This window comes from Prosopis cineraria, unplaced genomic scaffold (genome assembly GCF_029017545.1).
Source record: "Prosopis cineraria cultivar Desert tree isolate PC_DT_omini unplaced genomic scaffold, ASM2901754v1 PC3, whole genome shotgun sequence".
Taxonomy (NCBI): domain Eukaryota; kingdom Viridiplantae; phylum Streptophyta; class Magnoliopsida; order Fabales; family Fabaceae; genus Prosopis; species Prosopis cineraria.
The window spans coordinates 2,481,831-2,501,679 of record NW_026555334.1 but is presented as its reverse complement, the minus strand read 5'-3'; the positions used below and the strand labels follow the sequence as shown (position 1 = coordinate 2,501,679).

Sequence of the window (19,849 nt, the reverse complement as noted above, 5' to 3'; positions counted from 1 at the left end):
ATGGACACACTATTTTAATGATGTGTTGTGGGGTTCTTTTTAAGGTTAAATGATAAATTTACCTTTAAACTATAAGGTTAGAAGTCTGAGACTCTAAACTTATTTTTAATGCATTGTTTCTCTATAACTTTTGAAAATAATATAATATTATTCCTACTATTAATAAATATTAACTTTAACTTTTAGTTAACTAAAAAAATTATAAAATATTTCCAAGTATTCTTGGTTTTGGATCCTTGTATGTAGTTTCGGGTCCCTTTTTTAATTTTTGAGGTTTTTTTATAATTTTTTATCAAGTAATAAGTAAAATTAAATTTTATTAATAGTAAGAGTAACATTGCATTGTTTATAAAAATTGAAGAAAAATATTATATAAAAAATAAATTTAAGATCTAAATGTGGATCTAACTTAAAGTTTTTGGGCGAAATTACACTTTAACGATTTTTTTTATTAAATACTTTTCCTCTTTTTAATTCCTAAAAGTGTTTGTAGTTAATTAATTTACAATCTTGAAAATCACAAAATTGAATTGACAAGCTTTCTTATCAAATACTTTTCCTCTTTTTGATTTCTAAAAGCATTTGAAGTTAATTAATTGACAATCTTGAAAATCACAAAATTGAATTGTGACTGGAGTGAGAGCTATGAGCTTTTGCGTTTCGCCGGTCAAAATTCAACCTCTTTATTTACCCATGTTTCACGCATGTTTTTCTAACTACTCTGTAGATCTTGATTCTTAACCTGCTCAGGCGAATCCTATCTTCACAAAGGTAAATACTCTCTCCCTCTCTTTCTACAATTTTACATATCTAATACTGCTACCTCTCTTTCAATTTTTAAGACATTTTTAAAAAAAATTTAATATCTTAAAATATAAGATACTTTAACAAAAATTAAATTTTATTATTAATTTTTTAATATTATTCTTTTCATATATTTTCTCTCTTTAATATTCTTTTATAAATAAAGTACTAATGAAGAAAATTTTTAGAAGTTTATATTTTTTTGTATGTCTTATAAATTGGGTCTACATACCTACCAAGAAAGATAGATACATAGTTAAGATTCTTATTTTCTAACATTGTCATTTTTAAATGCATGGAAAATGATATATATATACACACACACACACTAATGAAGCTATAAATCAAACCATAAGTAAAGATAATGGTCTACGATTTCAAATATAATACATTTTTATCTATAGCACACATTCACCAAGAAAAAACATTTTAGGTAAGATCTCGAATTCGTTTTCAACTTTAGCTTTATTTAACACTGTTGATCATTGAGTATTTGTTAATTAGCTGAGATTACGTAATTTGGTATACTCTCCTTTTAAATACAAAGGTATTAATTGCTCTTTAAATTCTATGAAATTTCTTCTATTTTGGAACATAAGTCTTAAAAAAAGTCTTATATTTGAAACAAACGTAGTATTAATTATCGTTAAAATTATGTAAATTGTCTGATATATAAAAATATATTACTTTCCAAAAAAAAAATCTTGCATTTAAAACGAATGGAATATGTATTATGTTCCTAGGGAGAGAGATAAGTAAAAAGACTTCATCAAAATAAGAGATAAAAAAGAAACATAACTCTCGTGCACATGATTCTCTATCTTATTTTATATCATATGATGTCCTTTACCTCATGCGTTTTCAGATCTTTAATGGCGAAAATTAATCAGCTTATGCAATCTTGCCTTCACAATTTAGCAATCTTGAAAGTTACAAAATTGGATAGAATTATTTGTCCTGCAAAAAGCAACACTCATATCATACATTGCCATGTGTTCCACAAATTACTATAGACAGTTTATATTTTATTTTCTTTGTGGGCGCCGAAGACTACAGATAGAAACAAACATGCTAGAATCCAAACAAGTATTATATTGGTTTAACTTACTGGCAAACAACTTTGTTGATAATCGATTTTTGACTTAATTAATTAATTATATTGTTATTAATACAATAATTAATATTAATTTTAACGTTTCCCAGGAATCATTCTCAAAATACAAGAAATTAATTAAGAGACTATTTTGAAAGTAAATAGACAGTTTAAGGATAATATTTACTTATCCATTTCGAAATAACGTAATCAAATAGTAGAGGATATGTTTGCTACGAGTCATCTACATGTGATAGAGAAAGGATACACATGACTGCACAAATTTTGAATGTTTGAAAACTTGGATTGAGAAATTAAAATCAAATCAAAACAATGTTGGCGGCACTAGTAGAAACGCGAACGGCGAGGTACGAATTGCTCGAGTCATAGCCGGAAGGACACTGTCCTTAAGAACTATTCCGGCACAATGTAAAGACACTGATAGTGTGGGCTTTTCACCTATTAGAATACTTGCTAAGAAATTTTTCAACCACTCAGCCTCAGTCCCAGCCAGCTCCATGGCAATGAACTTAGAATCCCTTGAGGATTTTGTGTTGATTGTCTGTTTTGCAGACTTCTAGGTTATTGCACCACCACCAAGAGTGAATGTAACTACTAGTGGATTTTGTCTCTTCTGAATCTGAAATCCAGTTAGCATCATTGTATCCTTCCAATACAATGAGAAATCCACTATACAATATACTATAATTCATGGTACCTCTCAAATATCTCAAGACTCTTACCAGAGCCTTTCAGTGTTTACTGCCTGGACAGTGGATATATCTGCTCAATCTGCCTACAGCATAAGCTATATCAGGCCTAGTAAAGTTCATCACATGCAACAGACTCCCAATAATCTGTGCATACTCAGATTGAGCAACTGGGTCACCCTTGTGCTTTTTTAATTGCACACTCGAATCATAAGGAGTACTCAGAGGAGCATCTTCAAGATGTCTAAACTTTCTGAGAATTTTCTTAACATAATGTTCTTGAGAAAGCAAGATTCCATTTTCATTTCTTATGATTTTTACACCCAAGATTACCTTGGCTTCACCCATATCTTTCATGTCAGAATTTGAAGAAAGAAATTTTTTTGGTTTCATTAACAACACATATACTAGAGTCAAAAATTAGCATATCATCCACATACAAGCATATAATCACACAATCATTATTCACAAGCTTTGTATAAACACACCTTTCTACTTCAACAGTAGAAAATCCACCAGTTGTTAAAACTTGATCAAGTTTTTCATGCCATTGCTTAGGCACTTGTTTTAAGCCATACAAAGACTTGACAAGTTTACAAACTTTATTTTCTTGCCCAGGAATCACACATCCCTCAGGTTGTACCATGTAAATTTCTTCTTCCAAATCACCATTTAAAAAGGCTGTTTTAACATCCATTTGGTGAATAAAAAGTTTGTAAATTGAAGCCAAAGCAATGAGAACTCTTATAGAAGAGATTCTAGTTACAGGAGAAAATGTGTCAAAATAATCTATATTTTCTTTTTGAGTAAAACTCTTAGCCACAAGCCTTGCTTTATACTTATCAATTGAACCGTCTGGAAAATATTTTTTCTTAAAAATCCATTTACACCCAATAGCCTTAGCTCCTTAGGGCAAATCTGATAAAACTCAAGTTTTATTTTTTCTTAAAGAATCAATTTCTATTTCTATTGCTTCTTTCCAAAATTTGGCATTAGAAGAAGAAATAGCTTCATAAAAATTTAACGGTTCATCTTGTACTAAATAAGTGTAAAAATCATCTCCAAAACTTGTTTCTTTCCTTTGCCTTTTACTTCTCCTTAAAACCAAATCCTCATTTAAATTTTGTTCAAACTCTGAATTCTCAACAGGTTTAGAAACATGCTTAATTTTTAAGGGAAAAATATGTTCAAAAAATTCAGTATCCTTAGTCTCTACAATTGTGTTTTGGTCTAAAACATCACTTTTTAAAACTAAAAAATGATACACTGCACTTTGTTCAGCATACCCAATAAACATACAATCAGAAGTTTTAGAGCCAATTTTCCTCTTTTTAGGATCAAGTAATAAAACTTTTGCAAGACACCCCCATACTTTCAAATATTTTAAGTTTGGGGTAAACCCTTTCCATAACTCATAAGGTGTTTTCTTTGTTTTCTTATAAGGTATCCTATTTTGTAAAAAACATGCAGACAAAATAGCTTCACCCTATAAGTTATCAGGTGCAGAAGAACTCACAAGCAAAGAATTCATCATTTCTTTTAATGTTCTATTTTTTCTTTCTGCAGCACCATTAGACTCGGGAGAATAAGGAGGTGTTATCTCATGTATAATTCCTTCTTTTTCACAAAAATCATTTAACAAAATATATTCTCCACCTCTATCAGATCTAACCCTTTTAATCCTTTTATTTAACTAATTCTCAACCTTTGCTTTATATAAAAGAAATTTTTCAAAAGCCTCATCTTTGTTTCTTAACAAGTATACTTTAGTATCCTTGAAAAATCATCAATAAAACTAATATAATATTTTTTACCACCTCTAATCATGGTTTGTTTTAAATCACCTAAATCTGTGTGAATTAAAGATAGTAATTCAGATTCTCTTTGACTAGAAAAGTGAGGTTTTTTACTTTGTTTAGTTTCTGCACATACTTCACATTTTCCAAAATCATTATTTTTAATTACAGAAAGTAGTCCAAGTTGTCACATTCTATTTATATAACCTTTACTAGTGTGACCTAGTCTAGCATGCCACAGATCAAAGGAATCAACCATATAAACAGGCATATACTCAGAAGATTCAGTCTTATTCATTTCATCAACATTCAAAACAAAAAGTCCCTGATTACAATACCCTTTGCCTACAAACATATTATTTTTTATCATTACAATCATGCCAAATTCAAATGGCACTTTAACCTCAGCTTTTCCTAAAAGAGCAACTAACACTAAGTTAGCTCTAACTTTAGGCACATGCAGAACATCGTTCAGAGCCAGAGTCTTTCCTGATGTGAGCTTTAAGACCACTTTTCCTTTTCCTTGCATTTTAGCAGTTCGGGAATCAGCAAGGTAAACATGGTCTTCCCCTTCCTTTACAGGATTATAGGTGATAAACATCTCTTGGCTAGCACATATGTGCCTAGTAGCCCCGGAGTCTACCACCCATTTCTTCATATCAGAAATCAAGAGAGCTTGTGACACCATTACAGCAATAATGTCATCATCACTGTCACCATCTTGTTGTACCAAATTTACATTTAGCTTTCAAGGCCTATCACGATTTACTCTCTTCCTACACTATGTTGCATAGTGTCCTGGTTTACCACAGACAAAACAGTCTCCTTTCTTTTTGAAAGAGGGGTTAGAAGCATTGGGTTTGTAATCAGATTTTCTATTCTTCTTATCTTTAATTTTAGAATCATACCTCTTATTGTGGGACTTTGTCTCCACCAGGTTGGCTTTGGATGTCATTTCTTTGGTTCGAGCTGCACGTATTGCCCTGCGGTTGGTGTCTTCAATGATGATGTGAGTGATCAAGTCAGTCAAGGATAGCTGCTTCTGTTTGTGTTTCAGCTGCTGTTTGTAGTTAGACCATGATTCTGGCAGCTTCTCAATCAGTAATCTAGCAACAAACTCATCTGGAAGGTTGATGTTTCCAGCATGTAGCTCCTCCAACAGCTTATGATATTCGTTGATTTACTCCTTGACATCCTTGTTCTCGGTTATCTCCCATTTGTAGTAGTTGCCCACAACGAACTTTTATTTGCCGGCATCCTCAGCAGTGTACTTTGTCACCAAGGACTCCCATATCTTACAAGCTTCCTTGTAGACACAGTAGACATCGAACAAATTATTAGATAAAGTGTTAATGATAGTGTGAAGGCATATCTTGTTTGCATAAGTCCATGCAACTCTATGGGCTTGATCAGTATCAGCAGGAGGCTCGGATTGAGTAAGAGTAGCAGCCACACCATGCATGTCAAGAATGGTGAAGACTCGTTCTTGCCAGCGTTTGAAGTTCCGGCCATCAAAGACTTCTATCTTCAATATGTTCGGGAACGGCCTGGGTAGGGGGACGGCAACAGCAGTAGGGACATACTGACCTCCAGTTGAACCACTGGGCACACCTTCAGGAGTGACATTCTTAGCATTATTCGTTGCCATTGGATTAAATAGTTCTTAAGATTGTTGGCGGCACCAGCAGAAACGCGAACGGCGAGGTACGAATTGCTCGAGTCGTGGCCGGAAGGACACTGTCCTTAAGAACTATTCCAGCACATCACCCTTGTGCTTTTTTTCACATTGTGATAGCCAGTTTGCAATAGCAACGGTTAAAAATAAGACCTTCAATGGCAAAAGTAAACATATTCGATTGAGACAATATTATAAGGCAGCTGCTCAAAAATGGGGTCATCTCAATCGATTATGTGAAATCAGAGTTAAATCTGGCAGATCCATTAACTAAACCCCTAGGGAAGAAATTTGTTATTAAAACGTCGAGGGGAATGGGACTTAAGCCTATTTGAAATTAACGGTGATGGCAACCTAACCTTTGTGATTAGAGATCCCATGAAAAGGTTCAATGGGTAAGAACAAGTTACTTATTAGTTCTGCTAGTACTGAATTTTGTCCCTTCCTATGGCTTGAGAAAGTGCTAGAATGCATTGAACGGAGGCTAAGCGAAAGCTTTTAATGTTTTCATAGTCCTTACGGATGGTGTATTCATTGCTGATACATTTGATGAAAATACTTATACAAATATGGAGTGGGGCCGCTCCTATGAGATCGTGGCGAAATCTCTAGAGCATTTGTTAAAACCAGGCGTGCGTATGGCCGATAACGTGCAAAATCGTCATTAATAACAGAGACTATGGGGGTATAATTTGATTAATAAGACCTCTAGCACATGCTCTTATTCTTACTTATGTTGATGATTTAATTATGACTGGTAATAATATGAAAACTATAAATGCTATCAAACAATATCTGCATCAAATGTTTAAGATTAAAGATTTGGGTAACTTAAAGTACTTTCTGGGAATAGAGTTAGCCAGATCTGAAAAGGGCATTGTTTTGACACAGTGAAAGTATACCTTAAAATTGATTTCAAATGTAGGCCTAAGTGGTGCAAGGGCTCTTAGCATTCCTATGGAACAGAATGTTTGATTATCTGTTGAAGGTAGAGTCACTGATCAAAGAAAAGAACAGAAAATAGGTAAGATGAAAGGGAAAAATTCAAAACACAAGAAGAATGAAGATCCATTTATAAAAAATCCAGCTTCATTTAGAAGGCTAGTAGGTAGGTTGTCTTATCTTATGACTACCCATCTTGATTTAAGTTTTATTGTGCAGAATTTGAGCTAGTTCATGAGTGCACCAAGAAAGTCTCACATGGAAGCTGTTGTAAGAGTTGTAAGATATCTCAAAGGATGTCCAGGATTAGGCATTTTGTTGTTTGCTTCAAAGGGAAATTCTCTGGAATGCTTTGTGGATTTTGATTAGGGAACTTGTGGAGGTACAAGAAGGTCCGTTACTGGATATGCTGTGAAATTTGCAAGATCCTTGGTTTGTTGGAAAACTTAAAAACAGAACATGATTTCAATATCTTCAGTAGAGGTGGAGTATTGTGCCCTTGGTTCTGCCGTGGCAGAGGTTGTTTGGTGACTAGGATGTTGAGATACATTGGGTTACATGGCATTCAACCTGTACAAGTGTTTTGTGATAGCAAGGCTGCAATTCACATCGCTAATAATCTAATTTTTCATAAAAGAACTAAGCATATAGAGATAGATTGTCATTTTGTCAGAGAAAAGCTACAATAAGGTATCATTAGCTTACAGCATGTTAGAACAAACGAGCAATTGGCTTATGTGTTTACTAAAGCTCTTAGTCATGAGGATCATGAAAAAATGCTATACAAGTTAGGAACCATAAATTTGTATGGGTCCAAACTTGAAGGGGAGTGTGAGAAATAATAGGATATATTGTTTTCTTTTATTATTATTATTATAGAATGTATGTTGGGTCTCAAGTTATGGACTATATAAGCAGACACAATATGCTGTGTATTGCTGACTCAGTTTAGTAATAATACATGTTGATTCTTTCAAGAGTTGATGATCTTCAAGATAACAATTACAATTGGAACAAGGGAATTTAAGTAAAAGAGAAATGATTGCTACATTGCGACAAAAGATAGACCAAATGCAAAGTCAAATTGACCAGTTCTATCAGTTAATCAAGATGAATAATCCATCAAATATGTCCCCTGGTAATCATGATCAATGAGAATCATGAGCTGCTATTAGGATAATATTATGTGTATGATTTGGAGATTCTCAGTCAAACCGTGTGTGGCTTTTGTTATGGTGGACTTAATTAATGTGTGTGCTTTAGACTGTAAAGGAAAATCACGCTCCAATGTGAGAAAAAAATGACAGCGGGGATCCATAACACCGGAAGATTCAATAATACATAAGATAAGATTTAACAATTCAGTTGTGCATACTGATCTTTTGGTTATTCTGAGACCTCAGTGCCATTTTTTTTTTCATCTGGAAGCCCTGAATGTGATTCTCCGGACTATAAAAACATATACTTTTTATTGAGCACTTTGTTTAATATTATGTTAGTTTAATATATTTTTATCTGGTTAAGTCTTTATTTCAATTTAATATCATAACATGATTATTTCTTTATATTTATTAAATTTAAATAATTTAACATAAAACATAAAAAAAATTTGCATGAGTAAATAGGGCTCTCATTTTTCAAATAAGTAGTTGAAAATTCGTAGGCCCTTCGCCCTCATATTCCTGTTCTCAACGTAGAAGAAAAAAAAATTAAAGATAAAATGTGAAATAAAAAAAATAAAATGATGGTAAACTGAAACCTAATTAAGTACAGTTAAAGAATAACAAATATATTTATCTTTGCTTAACGTAAATATTATAAAGAAACTAATTATAATTAATGAGCATTAATTTTAAAATAAACTCATATTCTCATTATTTCTTTTGGAGTTGCCAAACCACCACGTTTCGGTGATAATAAAAGCTTCACCCTTTTAATTAACCTTCTTAACTCAATATCTCTATCAAGACAAAAAGAAAAACCATTGCAAGATACTTAAACTATTCATTCATGTCGTACCATCTCAAATGACTGCAACAAATCAGACATTGATGAGCTTAGCTGGGTGATTCACATCCTTCAAACCCTAGAAGAAGAGCTTCAACAGGAAGATAATGGCGAATTCCTTGTGTCTATCTTCAATGTTCCTAAGCCTCTTATGACTAGTGATCCAGATTCTTATATCCCTAAACAGGTTTTATATATTTTTCTCATAGATCAGTTAGTGGGTAAACATTTTTATTCTTAAGAAATTATTAACTTTTCATGTTATCTTTCGAAAATGCCTCAGTCCTCACTATATGTTTGGTCCCTTGAGTAATTTTCTAATTAGTTTAGCTTCTTTTTTTTTTTTTGGGCTTGTTACATTGCCATGAATTTAACATTAAATTTTACAGATATTACTCCCTAGCCATTTTTAAATTGCTTTTAGGCGGAGTCAAACAGGATTGTTATCATATTTTTAAAATTGAATGGCCATTTAAATCAGTCTAGGAATTGATTCAAGGTTTATTCTGATAATATTAAAAAAAATTGATTAAAGGTTCATTTGTTCGATTTTGGTCAAACTGATGATCAAAATTAATTTAATAAGTTTTAAATTTTATATATGAAAATAACAAGAGGAAATAACAAAACCACTACTATTAAGAACAGAATAGGACATTGATAATAAATTATCATAATACTCATTACTCAAATTTATAATCATTAATAATTATGTACAAGAATGATACGGATATCATACAGCTTTGGAATATTATAAGAAAATATAATTCCAAAATGATGTCATTTTTCATGAACTTTTTTCGGTGAAAAAATGATGCCATTTTTTACTAATAACTAAAAATTAATATGAAAAAAAAATGTTTGAACCAAACAAACTAATTAATAACCCGACCGTTTGAATTTTTTTTTTATAAATATTTTATCACTTCTAAAATTATTTGATTCTGCAGAAGCAATTTTAATTTAAACCGCTTCAAGTTCAATTGAATGGGCCGATTCCACCCGTTTCTGATATAATACTAGATGATAGGAATTAAATTGAAGAAATAGCATCAATTTGTATCAACTAAATTAACTGCTTTGGCATACCTAATAGATTGCAATTGGTCCTTACCATCGTTGGTGTCCAGAACTCATGGATATGGAGAGGCTCAAGCATGCTGCCACAAAAAGACTTTAAAAAAAAAAAAAAGCTTCAAATTGTTAGCCTCAACTTAGAACATCTTGTTGACCAATTGAGAAAATATGAACACAGAATTAGAGCATGCTACCCCAAGTACTTAAATTTCAATAGCGAAACCTTAGTGTGAGTGATGATTATTGATGCCTCCTTCTTGCCTGATTCTCTTCAACAAGGAAGAGTGATCGATTGTGGTGGTGGGAGGAAATCTGGTCAAAATGATCAAACCCTAAGAGACATACTAATGCTTCAGAATCAGATCCCATTATTTGTTTTGAGAATAGTTTTAGAGTTCAAATTGTCATCATCATCAACAGAAGAATCATCAGCAGATGATATGCTTCTTGCTATGTTGATAGGGTTGTTTAAAGCAATTTCACCTTTTGAGAAGACGACTAAAGAAAATCATTATTATTCAGAGATCCAAGTCTCACAATGCGTGCATTTGCTAGATTTCTTGTATAACATAATTGTGCCCAAATCGGAAGATGAACAGCCAAATATGATTGACTTTGGGGACCATAATAACAGTGAAATGGAAGCCAATGAAAAATCATTTGTGACATATGTTAACCAAGCCCTTAGTGAGACTTGGAGGATAGCATCAAAATTGACCAAATCATCAATAAGTTTCGTTCAGCAGGTATTATTCAACTTCTTTTTCTGGTTAAATAATTGATATAGGTGTATCAACTTATGTCATCGGATTTTCTAATTGTGATATCATTTTGGCTCCAGGAAAAATATACCTCTTGTTTAGGATTCCCTTGCATTTAGATCATTTTTTAACTATGAATTTAATGTCATTTTGTAAAACAAACATATATGATCAGTAGAGTCAATAATTTGAGTAGGTTTAAAATAATCAAACATATAAAACAAGCCTATACAGCTAATCCCAGCCTAACACATCAAGCTTTCAGGCTAACTTGAATACCTAAAATGGTAAATATTATTTTATTTTATTTTTTTAGTCATTTTCAATGTCCATCTTAAAAAATTAATTTTTCAATTATATCTAATTTTAATTTAATTTTATTAATAATAAAATGAAATTCGGGTATTTAAACTAAATTCATTTGGATTTAAGCTTCGCCCGAATTTTTTCAAGCAGCTTGAATAAGTTTAAAGTAAAGAAAATTGTTTAAACTCCCAAACCCAATCTTAAGATTTTTCGCGTTTATTCAAGTTAACCCATCGGGCTTTGTCCAAATAACCAGCTCTATTAATTAGCAACTTGAGACTTAAAATTCAAAAGTATTTATACAGAGTTATTTTTCAGGTATTGTTATACAAGCCAAAGAAGATCACCGTTTGTTTGCCTTTGACAATAATTTGTAACCTTCCGGTGGCTGGGATTATAAAACACCCTTGGGAATGCTTGTTTTTCTCACAAGAGAAAAAGCAATCAAAAACAGAAATTGTTGATCTCAGCAACCCACCCTTGATGGAGGAAATTGCTATCCCTTGTGTTGCAGAACTCTCAAACTCTGGAATCTGTTTCTCACCTACTAATAATGGAGCAATTCACAGCATCAGGTTTGATGAAGAAGCAGCCACACTTCACCTTCCCACAATAGCCATAGACATCAACAGTCAAGTGCTGCTTAGAAACTTGGTAGCTTATGAAGCCTCAATTACGCATGCAGTGGTGGGCCACTTGTTTTCACAAGATACACAGAATTGATGAATGGGATTATAGATTCTGAGGAAGACACAAAGATTCTGAGAGAAGAAAGGATTGTTTTAAACCACTTGAACAATGATGAACAAGTGGCTAACCTGTGGAATGGGATGAGCACGTCCATATAAATTGACAAAAGTACCATTCTTGGATAAGATCATTGAAGATGTGAACAAGTACTACAATGGCAGGATGAGGGTTGAAACTTGGAGACTTATGAAGCTTTATGTGTTTGCCTCATGGCAGTTTCTGACATTTCTAGTTATTGTATTGATCTTGCTCTTGATGTTCTTTCAAGCTTTCTGCTCTTTTTATGGATGCAATCGCAGGAACCATACCAAGACAATTAGATGATTCAGTAGTGGAGTAATAAGTAAGACTCATTTTTCTCCAAGCATCTCATATCTTCTATATAGTTACAATCTACTGTGGTTGGACTTAACTGGTTGCATGCTTTGGTTTTATGACCTAGTAGTTCATTGCTATGTGAAGTTCTTCATTGATATTCATTTTGGATTTGGTTTAGTTTATAATGATTGCCATTAGTATTGGAAACTTATTTAGTTGAAATTAATAAGTTTAAACTCAAAGTTTGCAAAAAAAAAAGAAAAGAAAAGAAAAGAAAGAAAATTTCTGATTCTGATCATAATCATTGCCATAAATTGATTGAAATTTCTCTTTTAAAATGATGGAGAAAAATTACTCATGGATCGAGTCTAACAAAGAGCATACATGGTTCAAAAATAGAAATAATAGGCAAATATAAGTGACCTTAAGGACCAACTAAGAGGACAGGAAAAACAGTGAATAATAATTCATAAATTATCACCACAAAAAAAAAATAAAGATTTTAACGTTGAGTTTTGGTGGAGACTTCTAATTATCACTGTAGTGAAGTTTAAGCTTTACTCAAAATTCTTGTTGCTCGAATTTAAATTTTCCCTTTGTTCTTCTATTGCTTTAGGCTTGTGATAATTGTTCTTGGACATTAGAACACTAAATTGGACCTTGCGGCAATATTGCGTACGGATTGGATCAGATCCGATCATGGATTTGGACTTGCTCATGGTGTTGGCCTTCACTCTTTGAGTGAAGGGTTGAATAAACTAATGGTATGTTTACATTAATGGGAACTTAAATTTAAATCAAATTTTTTACTTGAATGCATAAAAATTTATAGATTTGAAAATTCATTTTTTAATTTTTTTATTTGTAATTTCAAATTTCATTTACAATCTGGTCATTTAAAATTCTATTCACTTTAAACCTTTTATTTTCTTTATGTTTTCATTATTGGTGCCTCTCTTTACTCTTATATATTTTTTCAACCTTTCATTTTTATTTCTCATCAATTGAAAAATAGAAGTAAGCTAATTACTTGTAATTTTTCATTTTCATTTCAAATTTCAACTTTGAAATGCAAGATTTTAAATTTAAAATCAAAATCTATCAATTCAAACGTTACGGGGATCTCATTTCTTAGGCATGCAATATATTGTGATCTTAAATCAAATATAAAGCTTGAATTATGAATTATTGTTTGCGTAGACTGCTACTTGTAATCAGCTTAAATAAGCATTGTTGGCTTATTAATTAGTACGACATGCTATTTTTACATGAGTTAAATATGACTTTGAAAATTATTAAAACGTTTTATTGGCTTAACCCAACCTTCGTGGCTTCACAATTAAAGCTCCATCTGTAAATACTCAGACAATAAACACACCAAACCGTAAAGATTTTTGCGAAATAATTTCTTTTTACCGTATATTAGTCATAGGCATGTTAACAAAAAAATATGAGTGTATAATTAAAACGAATTTGAGCAGTTTCTATTCCAATTATTTAGTAGGAAAAAAAATTTGGTAAAAAAAAATATATGAGTGTATTATAGAAGAGCGAGCGCAAACATATATGGCCTAAGAATGAATTTAACTGTGAGAAGCAAGCTCTCTATTAAAGGGTGGGAAAACAGTTTAGTTAGTGGTGAAGTTAATATTCTTTGTTTTTCATGAAAGAATCAATCTTGGAATTGTAATAAAATATATTTAACTATTATCTTTAATTTAAATATGATATGTCTTTTGATGTGGATATATATATCTATATATATAATGTTGGATAATAGCAAGGATTTTCATCAATGTTAATCACAACTCTAATGACTGATTCTTTAATTAATTTAAAAAATATTCATAAGGCCTTCGGCTCAAGCTAACCATAATTTTAACGACCAGAACTTATGTTTTATTTTAATTTTTTCCCCTCTTTACTTGAGCACCTTGCCTTCACAATTTAACAATCTTCAAAATTCTTGGTCAATTAAGAAGTTCAATTACATCATGAATATTTGGAATATCAAAGGTGTGGGACCCTCCAAAAGCCGAGTCTCCAGTTATTGATTAGATCATGATGGGATAGATTTTCATATAGTAGTAAGATTAGAAACGATACAAATATTTGGGTTCGGGGGTGGGGTGGAATTTAGAACAGCACAGCAACGAAATCATAATTTCAAATGACTTCATTAAGATACAAAGCTGAATAAAAGAAAAAGAAGATGAACAACATAATCCATCAACAATTCATCCCTTGACTAAAGCGTGAAATTCAACACAATGATGTGATCCTTTATATAGATGACATGCTAATATTCCAATAGAGTTAAATAGTAGCTAGAGCTGTTGATGACAAAAATGATGAATAGTTGTGAGAAGAATATATAAAATGATGGGAATAAAGTGATAAGAGTTTGATCAGAGAAAAGCTTCTTAGATTCTCTATTACTGGACTGGGGAATCTTGGAGAAAATAGCTCTTATGAGATCAGTGTAGAGAGGGAACTGAGAAACACCAAAAAAAGTAATAGGCAAGATAGTCATAGCATAGAGTGAGAAAACAACCAGCTGCAGGTGGCCCCTGAGCAAGAAGAAGAATGCGGAAGAGAAAGAAACAAAGACTGAAGCGATGGAAACGAAGAGGCTAATCAACCCCAAAAGAAGTTTGAAAGGCAAATCTTTCCCAAAATCTTGAGGTTGCTGGCGGAAAGTGAGGATGGAGAGGAATATGACAAGAGAGGTGATGGAGCAGCAGAGAGCCAGGAGGGATGTGAAAGCAAACAAGTTGAAAGCCGGGTGACATTCTAGGTAAGGTTTGCTGGTCTCCTCCTGAGTACCGCCGGGGAAAGTGGTGGCCATGGCGAAGGCCACACCGGCAATAAGCGCAGCCACCACGGAGCATGACTCCGACATACTCTTCAGACCACAATTTAAGTCTTTTTTTAATTAATTTACATTGTTCAAAAAAAAAAGTTGGTTAAAATTTTGATTTTCTAAAAATTTTCACATCTTTTTAATCATGTCCTTGAGTTGGTTAAAATATAACTTTTGACTTATTCAAAATACCTTAATTAATTACCCAATAAAGTAATTGTGTAACTAGGAAAAAAAATCTATTACACTTATCTAATGCTGTATATTTTAAATTAAGTAATACTTCTAAATATATCTTATATTATAGTTTAAAGGGAGTAGTTCTAAGTTGATCAACACTGAGACTTTCTTCCCCACAAAATCTATAGAGGAGAGAATCACCTTTATGTTGTGAAATGTGATTTTTAGTCAGAATTAATGCTGGAGAGTTACCTTGTAGTTTGTCTTGACCCGCCGTGACACTTTCTTCTCAACTGCAATGTGAAAAGTGTATAGCATCAATTGGATCCAATTCAATGGTGGGTCCGGATTCGACTTTTAGAAAATTTTTTCAAATTAAAGGGAAGAATGAAAAATCTTGACTTGGCATTATTTTTTTTTTAATGAGGTCCTTCTAATTACTTGTCATTCCCTCAAATTAAAGTGTTGCCATCTTGCCATCCATGATATATAGTGATATTACGCACACTAGTTTATTATATGAGGCTATTTTCTTGATTGTAATAAATTGTTGTTAGAAAGACTAAGTTTTTTTTTTGTACCAACAATTAGAAAGACTAAGTTTAAGTTAGAGAGTTCTTAAGTTGATCAATATAGAGTTTTTTTGCCTTCAATATCTATAAAGATTAGAGAAGGTGATCAGAAATACCTTTATGCTGTTGTGATTTAGTTTTTGTTTTTTTTTGTTTTTGTTTTGCCAATGTTGTCATTTAGTTATAATTAAAGATTTCCAAGTTTAAAAATTCAACTCTGATAATAATATTAATGGTAGAGTAACGACCTTTTAATTTGGGTTGATTCATAGTTTGTTTTCTTTTCAGCTGCATTTATCCAATATTAGAGATGAAAGTTATTACTCATATATCTCTCTCATTTCCGAAAGTATAGAATATTAGTAAGATTAAATAAAAATCACGAGCCCAATCAGCCAAAATGAAAAGATCAATATCTCCATGAGATAGAATGATGGGTGAAAAGTGAAAATCCATTTTGGCCGTCGGTCTTCCTAGCAGATTTGGGTATATGATCAAGGGTTTTGACATTTGCTTCATCTTTATGCCTCCAAAGTTCATCCAGTATTCGCACCAAACATGCTTTTCTTTCTTCCTCCGACAACTCCTTGATAATCAGTAATTAATATAAACAGCCACAATTCCATATAACAGAGAATTAATTAAAAACAGCATCAATTTAAAAAAAAAAAAGGGTCAATTTTAGGTAGAGAAAGAGAGAGTACTGTACCGAAGGCTTCAAAAACAGGCCAGGTAATAAAACAGTTGAACGCAGTCATGAAAATGTCACAACATGTCCAATAATTTGTTGGAACAACATTTTCATATTCATAGATGTGGTCACTGGGTTTTTCTGTATCCGCTATGCTTTCGGGAAGAGCTACGACAAAACATGAACTTTGTTTAATTTTCAGATCATAATTATAAAGCAAAATTAAGCTAAACAAAATACTTTCTTTTCATAAACATGAACTTGCCAGTCTGCTGGGATTTTGACGGATGGTAGGTGCTCCTCAATGGTTTCACGTATATATCTTCCGCATGAAATAGGAAATTATATAAATATAAACAATAATTACAATATTGATTTTTATATTTTTTGCAAAAAAAAAATACTCCCTCCATTTTTTATAGGCCAAAATTGACAAGAGTTGGATTTTACTATTTCTAAAACAATAGAATTTAGGTAGTAATTAATATGACTTTTCAAAAATACTCTTATAAAATTAATGGCTTTAGTTAATAATTAAGAGTGTGTGAGAAAGATTTAATTAAGGGCATTTCCGGTTAAGGGGAGCACACATGCGTACTAATGATGAAGAGGTGAATTATTTGTTATCCTCCTCTTATTTCTTATTATAGTACAGGGAGAGAAGATTAATTTTGATCCTATTATAGGACACTTGATTATTTTCTATGTTCATTTTGTATTTATACCCTTATTAAATGTTAAAAAAATTAGGAAAAATAATGTTTTATCCTTATTAGGGGATAGAAGTGAAAATTTATTAAATTTTAAAATAGAATTAATAAAATTTAAGATTTTCTATAATTTTGATAAAACTTACTATACGTGAGTCACGAATAAAAAGAGAGGAAGCACTTACACTTGTATGCCAACTTGGTATACCATCTAAACTTGCAGAAGGTTTGTCAGCTGCCGGTTACTTCGTGTCTTTTTCTTCCTTACCAGGATCGAACTGGGCACCTTAGGGTGTCAAGCTTAAGCTTAGCCATTAGGGCCAGCGTCACTTGTAGTTATTTCGTGTCTTTATGGTTTACTCCTGTGTCCTTAAACTACAACACATGAGTTCGAACAGGCAATCTGGCATCTCAAAAAAAAAAAAAAAAAAACACCAAGATGGTTTGTCAGCTAAGACATGGAGAAAGTTTAGTTTGGAAGCTCATCAATGTGATAAGCATCATGATTCTCATCACTGTAATGAATTTTGGACCATTTAGATTTTGATTTGGATGGTCCAGAGTTAACCCATTATTATATATTATATTTTTTAAAATAAAAATTGTAAAATAATTTTAATAAAATTTTTAATATGGTTTAGATTTAATTTGGAGGGTCTAATTTAAGATTAAAATGTTTATAATTATTATATATTGACTATTCAAATATACTCTGTACAATCCAGATTAACACTAAATTAAATTTAGACTGTATAGAGTACATCTGAATAGTCAATACACATTAATTATAAAAATTTAATATTAAATTCAACTCTTCAAATTAAATCTAGACTATATTAAAAAAAAAAAATTTATTAAAATTATTTTATAATTTTTTATAATTTTTATTTTAAAAAATATAATATATAATAATATATCCTATCACAGTGATGAGCATCATGGTACTCATCATTGTGATGAGCACCCAACCGAGTCTGACATGGTGAGGGGTAAATCCCTTTTCATCCACACAACCCACAGTTTCCTCTGGGTACAGTTTAATGATTTCATATGTCAACTCTGCAGTGAATAGAATAATTAATGTAAGAGACCAAGAATTAATCAATAAATAAATCATTAATTAGTTGTAAATTTACAACAAGTCCGCCTCCTACTGTAAAAACAAAGAGACACATGATAGTTTTAGAAACCCATTAGTAATTAATTTACGTACCAAAATAGGAAATTTATGATAAATTATCATAACACTCATTAATCAAATTTATAATCATTAATAATTATCTACAAGAATGATACGGATATCACACAGCATTGGAATTTTACAAGAAAAAATAATTCAAAAATGATGCCATTTTGTTGAACTTTTTTTGGTGAAAAAATGATGCCATTTTTACTAATAACTAAAAATTAATATGAAAAAAAAAAGTATGAACCAAACAAACTAATTAATAACCCCACCATTTGAATCTTTTTAAATTTTTTATCAGTTCTAAAATTAATTGATTCTGTGGAAGCAATTTTAATTTAAACCGTTTAAAGTTCAATTGAATGGGCTGATTTCACCCTTTTCTGATATAATACTAGAATAAGGAATTAAATTGAAGAAATAGCATCAATTTCTATCAACTAAACTAACTGCTTTGGGCATTCCTAACAGATTGCAATTGGTCCTTACCATTGTTGGCGTCCAGAACTCATGGATATGGAGTGGGTCAAGCTTGCTGCTACAAAAAGACTACAAAAAAAGCTTCAAATTAGCCTCAACTTAGAACATCTTGTTGACCAATTGAGAAAATATGAACACAGGATTAGAGCAAGCTACCACAAGTACTTAAATTTCAATAGCGAAACCCTAGTGTGGGTGATGATTATTGATGCCTCTTTCTTGCTTGATTTTCTTCAACAAGGAAGAGTGATCGATTATGGTGGTGGGAGGAAATTAGGTAAAATGACCAAACCCTAAGAGACATACTAATGCTTGAAAATCAGATCCCATTATTTGTTTTGAGAAAAGTTTTAGAATTCAAATCGTCATCATCATCAATAGATGATATGCTTCTTGCTTTGTTGACAGGGCTATTTAAAGCAACTTCACTTTTAAGATGAGGACTAAAGAAAATCATTATTTAGAGATCTAAGTCTCACAATGTGCACATTTGATGGATTTCACTACAAAAAAATAGCTAATTAGCGACAGAAAATTCCATCGCTAATCAGTGAAAATTCCGTCACTAAATGGATTAGCGACAAAATATTTTCGTTGGTAAAAACACTGTCACTAATTTGTTAGCGATAGAATTTGAAATTACGAACCTAATTAGTGACGGAATTGCATTCTATTGCTAATTTTTGACGAAATAGCAACATAAATTTTTCATCACTAAATAAGGATAAGTTATTCTGATTTTGCGATGAAATGCATTCCGTCGCTAATCCATTACTAATTTTCCAATGGGCTTATTCCATCGCTAATTTACTAAGTGGATCAAAATATCATTGCCACGTCATCCCGATGGATCAATGTCACCTTACCACCACCTAATCACCCAGTAGACTAGTGCTATTGCTATCTCACTGCCATGTTCTAATCACCC

General features: G+C 31.9%; 1 protein-coding gene across 1 annotated transcript; it reads left to right on the top strand.

The window, feature by feature from the left end:
- The first annotated feature begins 10,340 nt into the window (after positions 1 to 10,340).
- Positions 10,341 to 11,894, top strand: LOC129307456 (putative UPF0481 protein At3g02645). Its single transcript, XM_054948428.1, has 2 exons — positions 10,341 to 10,850; positions 11,490 to 11,894. The coding sequence occupies exons 1-2, from the start codon at positions 10,341 to 10,343 to the stop codon at positions 11,892 to 11,894; spliced, it is 915 nt and encodes a 304-aa protein (XP_054804403.1).
- Positions 11,895 to 19,849: the final 7,955 nt, after the last annotated feature.